This window comes from Gobius niger (genome assembly GCF_951799975.1).
Source record: "Gobius niger genome assembly, chromosome: 9".
Taxonomy (NCBI): domain Eukaryota; kingdom Metazoa; phylum Chordata; class Actinopteri; order Gobiiformes; family Gobiidae; genus Gobius; species Gobius niger.
In genome coordinates, this window is record NC_136860.1 from 23,792,798 (window position 1) to 23,805,224 (window position 12,427).

At 40.7% G+C, this 12,427-nt stretch overlaps 1 protein-coding gene across 1 annotated transcript in view; it reads left to right on the forward strand.

Moving 5' to 3' along the window:
• Window positions 1–12,427, forward strand: part of LOC306967925 (aryl hydrocarbon receptor-like) — a 28,914-nt gene continuing 16,487 nt past the window's right edge. The window contains exons 1-2 of the mRNA XM_079563127.1: window positions 1–474; window positions 6,589–6,779. Of these exons, the coding sequence (XP_079419253.1) occupies window positions 416–474; window positions 6,589–6,779 (250 nt within the window). The 5' untranslated portion in view covers window positions 1–415. The remainder of the gene's footprint in view (window positions 475–6,588; window positions 6,780–12,427) is intronic.

Genomic DNA, 12,427 nt, shown 5'->3' on the forward strand with positions numbered 1-12,427 from the left:
GAAAAAGAAACTACTCGAGTGACTCTGAGTTATAATAATAAGGCTGTGTTGTTTATCTTAAGGAGGGGGGCTGGACATTTGCTCATTTCTTCAGCAGACTTTCCTTTTCTCCGAGTCACCAAACTTTGGATCTGTTTTCACGGCAGTCTGCCGCCGGAGTCAAGCACAAACCACCGCTCCACCGACCAAGGTCAGCGACAGTGACCGCCCACGGGAGCTGTCATCGCCGCACCGGGGTTTTGTGGGCGCTGAGCGCCGATAGTTTTCCAGCGCCAATCGTGGGTCAGCCTGCACAAAAGCGCAGAGACCGGACTGGTTTAGGGATGAGGAGGGAGCCCTCTGCTTCCGAGGATTAAAGGAATCCAACAAATCTTAACCCAACATCGAATTTGAGAAGATTACGCGCAGTGACACCATGTTGGGCAACCCGGGGACTTATGCGAACAAGAAGAGGAAGAAGCCCGTTTTAAAACAGTAGGTTAAAGTTGATTAAAATAAAACGTTGGTGGATAAGTTATAACGCGTTTAATAACTCATTCAATATCTTGTGAAAGTTGTACAGTTATGAACAGACGATCCTCAGAAGTTGGCGGTCAAAAGTTGGCAAAGTTTAAAATAGCCTGATTTAAAAGCTTGGGTTAAATCGTGGCTGGAGATGGCAGCTACGATACCCGTATTATGTGGGCCAAAGCGTAAAATGGTAATGCTGTGCAGTCAAATAGGATCATAAAGATAAAGATATCAGAATTACACGTCCAGTAGCAGATCTAACCATGTCTAACAAAATGGCTTATACAGGCGTGGTCTCCTTCAATATGTTCAGTTAGGTTATAAATTAGGATATTAAATCTCTAATAGGCACAACACAGTGTTTGTTGCCTGTGTGAAGAGCACGCTTAGACTACCTACTGCACAACGTGAACAGACAGGAAGTAGCGGAGACAACTGTACAGAAGTCAAGCGAGGAAAGTTAGTTCCTTTAAAAACAAATCATGTCGTTTTGTTCCTTTGCGTTCATAAAGTAGCTCATACAAGTGTCTGCGCTGCGTAAAAGTTGGAGCGGGGCGCAGCGGTTCCAGCTCGTGTGTGTGCGTGGACGTGTTGCTCACTTTTTGGACTACCTTAAGAATGTGTGTAACTTGGATCTGGCATGGATATCTTACCCTCGCGCATTAATCACAATCAAGTTGGAGAGTCGGCTGCTGCTCTCACGCGATGCTCCGAGGAGGGCGGGGGCGCGAAGGGGGAGGCCAGGGCTCCGGGCTCTCAGTGTGTTTTTGTAATCTGATATGCTCCGCGCTGCCTGCACCGTTGTGGGATCACTGCTGCCTGTTTGAATTGTGTGCTTTTTTGCCAGTCCCTCGCCTTCACCTCTTTTTCTGTCTCAATCTTATGTGCGTTTTTCCTTCTTTGTTTATTTTCAGCAGACATTACTTAAGCTGCCGCCACTTTATTGAAGATTCAAACACCAAAAAGGTTTAAAAAGACTGCATTTTTCCAGGCCAAATTCAAACACATAGTATATGTATCAGTAACCTCCCGTGGTTCATCCATTCCTATAGTGAAAAATATCACTTAAGAGGAGTTGCTGGTTGTTTAAGCTTTGTAGCCATACCATACAATGTAGGAATGTCTTTCCTAATTGGCCCATTGAGTCAGGAATGGAATAAATTATGAAAAATAATGTCATCAAAATTATTTACTGGCAACACATCTGGTTAAAGCTGTAGATGTTTCTTTGGAGGCTGCCTGCTCCGGTTGGTTTGGAAGTATGAGGCCTCCGTTAAATTAAAAGGTTTACAGTAGACAAACTTAGCTCATTTGTGGGTTGTCTGTCAGATAGGTGTCAGATTGGACTGAGTGGGTGCAGCGAGGCCATTGGGGATGACGTTTTCAGTGACAACACATTTTCAATACCAGATGGCTAAGTATGCAAGATAGATGGTGTCCTCTCACGACTTGCTTGGTTCATATTCACAATCCCAGAAACGATGGATAATCTAAGATGAAATTGAACTTGAAACAAACGCAAGGGAACCAGGGTCTGAAAATATATGCAGACTTGTTTGTTGATGCCAACTCATGATAACAAATGGATATTGGTCTGAGGGAAGCCACTGGTCCACCACAAGAATTGCCCAAGTTAACCTTTTCTTTGTATCTGCCTGCCACCTATACTTAAGTGAAATGCTTGAACCGCGTTATCCTAGTTCGACTTTAAGGGTCATGTCTGCCATAAAGTAGCAGAGACCTGGCGATTTGCAGTGAGTTGCCTGTTCCCAGTATAATCCCAAAATAAAAAGGTGGACTTGTGTGCAGACATCTGTGTTTCTGAAGATGCGGGCCCTTGCAGAGGACTGAGGTTTCCTGAGCGGCCAGCTGGGCTCTGCCTGCACAAAGGCACCATTGAGCCTGACTGTAAAAAGCTGTGGTCACTACATAGGGGCATTCCATGGCAGATATGTCCATCCAAATTCTCCCTTTTATTGCCTGGAAGCCTTCCCCCTGCGCTGTAAGGCTCATTAGATTTTCAACAAATTTTGTATTTCCCAGTTTTTTTTGTTTTACTTTCAAAAATCTGATACTTTTGATGTGATGTGCATTGATTTAATGCACTGCCCCAGATTCTAGTTATATTTCTTCAGAGGTGGGATATTCATAGTTCACTGTCACTTTATGCAAAGATAGACTGTGCAGTCCCATGCTTGGACAAATGTACTGAGTTTGAAGCACAAAAGAGCATCTGGTGTTAATCTACTGCGAAAGTACATCAGATTGACTAGATGCAATCAGATCAAGTCCTGTCACTTTTCAGTAAAATGTATTGCCTTACGTACTAATCAGGAGTGAGTACAGTATAATGAATATTACAGTAAAATACAAGTGGCTGGTTATAATACATTGTACATCATAAATGTGCTGTTCTCCAAATGTTTTATAAAATGTGTATTGATAAAATAAAACTTAAGATAGAGCTGGCTTACCTAGTTAGTCATCTAATATCCTGTACCAAGACAAATATTTTCAGATGAGATTAATGTCGGTGGATTGTGAGAATGAGACGCGCTGATAGGAGGCGTGGCACTATGCCAAAAGCATTCCTGGTGAACACAGTTTTCCTTTGTTTCATTGTTCATGAAAGGCATCAGTGTAATCTCCAGCCAACACTAAAAGCCAAGACATAAAGCCGAATAACCTAAAATTTGAGATTTGTCCAAATAGTAATAGTCCAAATAAAGTAAAATTGCATATCACAACCTTTCTGTGAAAAGCTCTATGATAAAAACACATAGCTTATTATTGTTATAACAAGATTGTCTACTTTAACAACATAAAAGTCAGCTCTTGACAATGAAGAGGAAACACTTCCTTTAGGCCCAAGCAGGATGGCCCCGTGACCACACCAGCTCCACAGAGGACAGACAGAGATATAGCATTGAGCAATTTGTTGCATCAGCTGCACTGTGTTTTCTTAGGCTACCATAGTTGCTTTTCAGTTCAAATGTTTATCAAAGAAACATTTTGACTACAATAGCCTATTTAAAGAGGCATGTGAATTCTCTTTAAGCTATCCCAAATGGACAATGTAATAGCTATGAACTTTGCCTACAACCAAGTATAAATCCAGATGCTTTTTTCTGTAGTGGTCTCAGTTAATATTGCATCTAAGAACATAAGGAGTTTATCAATTTGAGGATTTTTACATATGCTTTTACTGGTTGAAGGTTTTTAGACAAAGATGGGTTTTGTTAAAGAAGATTGAATGAGTTTTATTGCCCAAAATGCCGTATCCAATATGGTTCTGTCCTCTTTCCAAGTAAAGCTGGTTTTCAAGAATTTGACCAATTTCACAAAACACACTCTTTGTAGTTATTGGCCACAGGGTCACTATTGTGGATCGACCAGGGCTCTCCGGCTGCTCGACAAAAGTGTGTCAGTCAAGCCATTCCAGCCATAAAGCAGTCTGCCTCCGCTGCATAACAGGGTGAGTGAGGTCAGAGCGGTGCACTTTCTGATCCAGAGATAAGGAAGACAAACAGAAATACTGGGGTTTTCATGAATGAATGCATTAGGTCTGATGCTCTGCCCCGTGATCCCAAGCAAATCGAGGTGGAAAAATGCTCCTGAATGCTGGCTTTTGTCTGGCTGGATTTCTCTGCAGTGAGATCAGCCGTGGTCCAAAACTGAGGAGGTATAGCTCAAGCCTGCATTCCAGACTCATTATTCTGTGGCAGAGAAAGAAACTGAATAGTATATTATTAACTCGAGTTGCACTACAGGGAGAAATAGAGAGGCAGAGTAATCGAACCCTCGAATGACAGACTCTAGCACAGTGGATATGATCAGAAATGGCAGCCTGCCTACCAACAGAACATATGATCTCACACTGCTATTAAAGACATGAAGAGAATACCAGTCGGATTGCAGGATTTGCAGCACTTTTCTCTAAAAACATGAAAAATGTCTGTTCACACTCTAAATCCTAGATGTTATGATAATGCATATTTTAAAGCATGCACAATAGACCGTATTTTCCAGCTGGGATGGCAGTCCTGACCAAACCTATCAATGCACTACAGTCCGTCTGCTCCTGAGAGAGGATCAAATGCAGAGGACACAAATTCACAAATGGGAACAACAAAGTGTGCATTGCCCTTACTGAAATGAGTTTAGTACTAAAAATTATTGGAACATGCTATCAGAATCGAACCCTGAGTTTTTTAAGTATTATGAGGTAGCAAACAATACTGCATGTACTTTTGGCGTGTCCCCCTAGTATCTACCAATCTGGAGAGATCAGAGAAGCTACAGTTTTGCAGATAACACTGTGCTTTTCTGTTCAGTGTAACATGCCACTTATTTTGGCCAAATGAAGTGTGACTCCTTTGATTGGTCAGCCACCATCGTGCTCCCAGTGAGAGACAGGAAATCAGCATAGTGTACTGAGACCTCAGAAAGCCTGCACATAAGGAAGCTATAGTTTCCTCGTCTTATAAGACTGCCATACCACCCATCACAATAGTATCACAATTTTACTGCAGCTACAAAAAATAAACTTTTTTTTTAATGTCTGAGGACTAGTCGCTACATGGACGAGAGCATGGTTTTAAGTACTGCTACTTTTGATTCACCTATAACAGAATAAAACAATGCTTTCCAGACAATAAGATCTTTATGACTTACATTAAGAGCTGTTAATATGACTGGTAAACTAGTAAACTCTGCAGAATAGCCTCTTGTTCTGCGCATTTTGCCAATAACCTGGTTACTTCATTTGACTGGACTCCTACGCAGCACTGTTTCACAACCAAAGTTGTGCCATTCAACTGAAAACAAGGCAATGATTTAAACCCTCATTGCACGCAACCCTTTTCTACTAACACTATCTAACATAAAATGCTACAAATGTCATACTGTTATAATGTAAATGTCATGTTAGTTATATAAAGGAAGCCAGGCCCAGGTTTAGTGCCCAGCTGATGCGTATGCTAGTAGTGATACATGTCACAATAAAGCCTTTGCACCTATTCGACGATAGCATTTGATTTTTGCAAAAGTGCAGATTAAAATAATGCATGTGAGTTGTGCTGTGTCCAGTTGGTGTGTCATGACATCCAGGGCCTCTAATAAGGAGTGTATGTTTGCACTGGGTGGTTCCACAGTGATAGAAGATAAAACTTCTCTTATTTATTTATTTGTTTGTTTATTTGGTCGGGACACAAGATGTACATGCGTGTAAACACACCACGCCGGTTTTAGTCATGGGCCAATTTCTCTCCATTGTCCCCCACTCGTGCTCTCGAACACACTAACACTCATCCTGGCCTATTCTACATGTTTTTAGTGGTAGGGGAAACCAGATACATGCAAACTCCTCAGAAAGGTCCCATCCGGCTCGGGGATCGAACCTGGGACCTTCTAGCTGTGAAGTTCAAGCGCTAACTGTACCTTAGTTCATTCTGCACACTTGTGCAATGTTTATTACTTTCATTGTCATGCAACTGGCTAGTTTAATGTTTATGGCAGCAGCAAGGTATGTGGTGCAAACCCCAAATGAAGATCTGAGTCACAGCACATTCAGAGGCACATGATTTGTTGTAGCCCAGAAAGGGAAAAAAATGAATGGAAAGATGTTCTATTATGGTAATATAGTTTGGAAAGTTCTGCTTATTTTTTCAGTACCCAACATTTCACTTTTTTGTTATGATTTATGTATTAATTTCTGCACTAGAATCTACTTTGATCTGACTTGTAAAGCTCAAAGCATGTTGTAACATTTTTCTTTTATTATTTTTTCAGAACTTTATATAAGCAGCACTCACTTTGATTTGAAGTCTGGCACTTTTTGAATCAGTTCTTGACTCACCAAATCTCACCTGCAGTGTTATTAATCACATTTATTGCTCTTCTGTGAATAGGTTTAAAACGGTCCTTTTGCTGAAGTTGTTTTGGGCCATGCTTAAGTGATGTGTCATACAGCACTCTGCCACAAATTGCATTACCGTCTCCCTCCGCACATTATCCCAACTAAACTAGTCTCCTGTTGACCTCATTCAAACTCACTTATATTCTCTTGTTGCTCCACAGAAAGAAGGCAACAGATGGGAATGAAGTGGTCAAGTCCAACCCGTCCAAGCGCCACAGGGATCGGTTGAATGGTGAGCTGGATCGCCTCACCGAGCTCTTGCCTTTCTCCGAGGATATCCGAACGAGACTGGACAAACTGTCTGTGCTGCGCCTCAGCGTCGGCTACCTGAAGGTCAAGAGCTACTTCAAAGGTACAAGTCTCATGTGGCTGCATCAAAGCTTGATTCAATTAGTATAACAGTGTGCCTTGTACACTGCACGTGTTAAAACATACCCACTATTTACATTACTGTTGGTAGGCCACTTCTGCACCCACAGTGGTCAGGACAGATGGGTGGAGATGTGACAGAAATACTGTGCCACCAACAAACTGTATTACCAACATACAAGTTCTGACGATACAAGAGGCAAGGTGGACAATGTGTCTTATAGGGGTACAGGCGCAGATGTCACATGATCGGAAGGTCAGGGGAAACTTTGAATCAATGCATTTTTTCTAACCAACAAAATGTAAGATAGTTATCAAGATGCAGTCCAAATTATTACTAGAAATGGGGCAATTCCTTTAAAATTGAACATTTTAATTGTTTGTTACTGGCCTCTTGATACAATCCATGCTTGAAGTGAACAATCTCCTCGTGGCAATCTCCTCCTTTGTAAACAGTGAGCCAAAAAATGGAAAGCGAATTGAAATGCCTGTGCAGGTTTAGAACCAGTAACCTTGAAGTTACTGGACTGCCCTAAATTATATATTTTACCATTATATTTTAGTTAGAAATGGTATTAGCTAGGGATGCACCAATATCGGGCATCAGCTACAAATATCCGATCCTGAACCAATACCAGTTTTGGCTCTCACTGCCTAAGGATAAGGATATTTAGTTTAGAAAAGTCCATTGATCCTTGTTAAATTTTTATCCATTAGTTTATCGCTAGATATAATTAATAATTGATATGGCAATACAATATGACTTTGTTGATCTTAAAATGGAGAAAAGGGTCAATGAAATGTTTTCACTTAAAGCCACTTTTAAGAAAGTCTCTTGGTTTTGGTAAATATCGGATTTCGGCAGATACTCAAACTCCAGTATCGGTATCGGTAGCAAAAAAGCTGCATCGGTGCATCTCTAGTATTAGCTAATAACCAGAAAAGCTTTGCTGCACATGCTATTCCATTAAAAGTCGCTTTTAATCTGTATCATACCTTTATCATGTAAACAAATCACTTAAAAAGATATCAAAGACAAGTCACATTTTACAAACACACCGTGGAAGGCTATCAATCATTTAATAACAACCAATATTGATTCAGCATTGCATCAAGTTTCTGCGTTTGATGCCGCAAGCCTGACTTCATCTAGAACAGTGGCTTTGTGTCTGGGCCTCAGATAAAACGTGCTGAGCCAGATGAGGCGCAGAGTTGGCGGAGCAGACTGAGCTGTTGAAACTGGAACTGGTTTTTGAGTACAACACATGACAGTGTACCGCCAGGAGTGCACTTTTGACAACCTAGAAAGGAATGAGAGGCATTCGGTTATAGGAAACAACACATCCGAAATGCTCACGCTATCTCTCCACCCTCCGCTGCGAGAAACAGGTACAAAGCATGACGCACTACAGAGCTATGATAAGAAGAGAAATGTTAACCTACTGTACATAGTCTAGACCAGCAGCTCAGCTCTCTTTTCTTTTCCCTGCTGTCACAACTGAAAACATTTGACTTTTAGCCTGTCCAAACTGTGACAATGCTTTTGTAAAGTAAACCACTACAGAACAGCTGAAGGGCTTGATAAGGGCAGTGCTTTTCTTTTAAAAAACCTTGCCACAGAGTTGGCTCCAGTTTGGCAACCAGTGTTTCAGTTATCGATCGACATGTACTCAAAACATGTCCAAAACTCAAAGTCCAAAAGTACACAAGGATTTCAGATCCATTGCTCTAACCTCAGTCATCATGGCCCTGGAGAGAATCTTGCAAAACATTTACAAAGTTCAATCAGTGCAAAACTGGATCCATTTCGGTTTGCATATAAAACAGGCTGGGGCACTGAGGATGCTGTTGTTTCCCTCATCCACACAATCACTAAACATCTCGACTAACCCAATAACTACGCAAGAGGTGTCTTTGTAGACTATCAATCTGCCTTGAATACAATAAAACTGGACATTTTGATTTCCAAACTCTCTCATCTCTCATGTGCCATCACATAGTTGGATATAGACTGGAATCGGTAGGTAATTGTCAACTCCAGCTAATTTATTTGAATGAGTGAAAAAACTGGTATCACAACTTGGGTTGCAAGGTTTATCAATATCAAATTGCAATCGAGGTTTGACGACTGAAGGACCTAACCTCAACAGACTGAGGGTTTGTTTTTCTTCTTCTATCTCTGCATTTGAGTGATAGATGTTCACCAATCAGAATTGTGCAGTCTTCCAATCTCAGGTTCAGCTGCAACAGCTAAAAGGTCTGAGTTTCCATAAAGCAGATTCTAAAGTGTTCGGAGCTATTAGATTCCATCCCGGCCTTATTTTAGTCACGTGGCTGTCCCGGAGAGCGCTGTCCACATAAAACCAAATATTTTTGAAAGTAGATTATTGTGTATTGTTCTCATGTGGGCCCATTTGAGCACAAATATGTTGTTTGACCATCTACAAGTAACATGACTGCCTCCACTCATCATCTTAGCATTATATGAATTTAAATGTATCAAATATAAAAATTGCAAATTGAATCGCAATAGCAATATTTGTCTGAAAAATCGCAATTAGGTTTTCCGTCAAAATCGTGCAGCCGTAATCACAACCCTCCATCCGATCTGTTTAATTTTGTTTTAGAGCTTGTCTGTTTGCAAAGCGACATATAAACCACAGTTACCTTTACCAATGATTAGCCATGGGCTAGACTTGAGAATCATTATCCTTTCACTTCAATCAACAGTTTGTTTAGTGTCATTTCGGGCTTTGGTTTAATGAACCTTGCAGGCGCTGTTACTTTGATGAGTCATGCTTATTATGAGTAGTTTATTTAGCCTCCCCACCCCCTTAGGTGATAGTTTTCTGAGAATTCCACTGTAATATTTGAAGCCGTTGTGTTGGCAGTCGTGCAGCTAAGTGCCTTGGCATTAGTATCTGTTTGCATTTCAGTTTCCTTCTCTTGTACCCCTGTCCTGCTACATTTTCTGCTGATATCTTGCTGTAGTCACGCTAGCCTGACTTGTGTCCTCTTAAATGAGAGCTGGTGACACGGTGGCTGAGTGGTTAGTGCTCTTGCCTTACAGCAAGAAGGACATGGATTTGAATCGTATCTGTGTAAAGTTTACGTGTTCTCGTATGTGCATGCATGTGTTCACCGCTATAACTCCAAATGTGCTGCTCAGGTTAGTCCATAGTCGAGGCGCACGGAGCTGCAGTGTTTCAGGTCTAACCCTCTACTTAATTTGATTGTACAATTGTGTATTAACAATGAATGCTGTTAACTTAGTATAAATAGACAATGATTCATAAGTGGAGTTGAAAGCAGTGATAAAGTTAAATACAATTCCAAAGGTAGAAGTGTTATCCCTCTGATCCTGTTATCAGCTCACCTTGCACACTACACAGAGTGGTCTCTCTGTACTTGTGATTACAACATTGTGTCCTCTGATAAACTTAGCTCTAGGTGCATTCATGTGTGGTTTTGTTTTTACTCTTTGAAGGAGGGCAAATTGCAGTAAATGCCAGTACACTATGAAGGTTTCATTTGGGTGTGTCCCCTACATTTCTGTGTCTGGCAGCTCTAGAAATCAGTGAGCTGCTGCACTACCCAAGTCTGTGGTTGGGATTTGCATCAATATTCATCATGCATCATGTCATGTGTTGTGCAAGAAAACGATCAAATGGTATGCAAGATGTCTAGATTGTATAATGACATTAAGATGTAGGCTTAAATTTGCTTAGATTTGCATGTTCAACTATTAACGTTAAGCATAGAATAAATGAGGTTGTCACACCAAGGCATTCTTAGTTTCGCAAAAGAAAGTGCCTGGTTTCTGCAATGGATACCAGTGGATAAGGAAAGGAATTTTGATTACTTAATCCTTAACATTTTATTTCTCTAGAGAGACCTTGTGTTACTTTGTGTTGTAATGATCCCCTGATTACATGTCAAGCATGATTTACAGTTTCCCACCATGGCAAAACACAAATATGAATAATAATAATTTGAAAAATACAACATGTTATGTCTATGCAAAGTGTGTAGTTAGTCTGCCACACTACAATATTTAATTACACCCACTTTTCATTTCACCAAACAAAATTACTGCAAGGCCCTTGTGCTTAAGTGCTGCCTTTGTTTTGGCTTTTCCAACTGAGTGCACTGATCAGATTTGTGAGAGCGAGGCTGCCTGACTCATGCAGGATTTGGAGGTTTTGACCACTACAGTTACATGTGGATTGGTTGTTTAACTCAGTATTAACTTTGCATGAGAGGGTCTGATGGAGTTTGAGTACTGATTCAGTTCCATTTAGCAGTTCCAAATCATTCAGGTTGTCATCATAGCCTTCACAGCGGCTCGCTATTGCTTGGCTTTGTAGGTTGTAGTTTTATCAAGGCTGCACCGTGCTAGAACAAAGCAATGTGTGTCAATCTTTCTAAATCGCTAGCTACCTTTCAATAAACTTTTGTGAGTTGAATTTGTACAGTTACCAGAAAAGATATAGTTGTGATTGATGCATGGTATATGTTTGGGGCCAAGCATCAAAAACAAATTCATGCAATTGACAGAAGATGATTACTTTTTTCCTTTTTTGGTTTAGGTTGTACAACACATTTTGTAAATTGCTTTTCATGAGTACAACGTGTACACAGTTCAGCTACTGGCTCTGGCTCTGATATTTGACACCACTCAAACCAAATGTATTGTGTCAGTGGTGCCAACTGTCTTGTTTTGACAAAATCTGTTTTGTGTTATTGACAAGCTGTTTGATAAGTACACAATGAAGTTGACCGGCCTTTGTTCTGATGACGATCACATTACAGTATCTTGTTCTCATCTCTATAAATTAATTAAGCTTGGTTGGGTCGATTATCTGAGAAGTAGGTTACATACACAATACGGTTAACATTATATACAAACTGCACGGCTCCCAATGGATTCAATTTGATCGGAGATTCTCAAAACTTCTCACATCAAGTAGGCCACAGAGAGTTACAGTAACAGACAGGGCAAATTATGACCACACCTAGTTAAAAGTGCCCTAAATCAGCCCCTATACCCTATACCCCAAAACCATGAGAAAATAAGTGACAAATCCAACATGAAACCTGAACCTTGGTTTATCAAGTGTGCCTATAAAACTGGACAATTTGAGCCTGGTCAGAGCCGGATGTCTTTGCTTTTGTCTTGGGAATATAGTTTCATAAACAAAAGAAATAGTCTGTTCCATGCGTCAGAGTGAGCTGAACTCTAAAGGGTGATCCCAGTCAAAACAGGGGCCTCAGATGAGTGTTCGAGTCAAGACACGTTCGGCATTGGAGATAAGAATCCCATAAATCTTAAGCTCAAAGAAAGAACTATAGACAAAAGAACAAACATAAGCAGTTCAAGTTGGTGTGAGCGTTTGATTCAAATAGTTGATAAAAACAAAAACGAAAGGCTATTTATGGCCTCCTTGAATGCCTGGGATGTTGTTGCACCTCATTGCGTGACTTTTTGGTGGGTATTTTGGAAAAGTGTGCGGCTACACTACTGCTGACATACTTGTGTGTGACGCCGTTGGAAACAGGAGAAAATGTGCACTGGCTTCTTCCAAGTTCATTGAAAACATCCAGGGTCTGTTTGCAATCAGGGCTCATGTG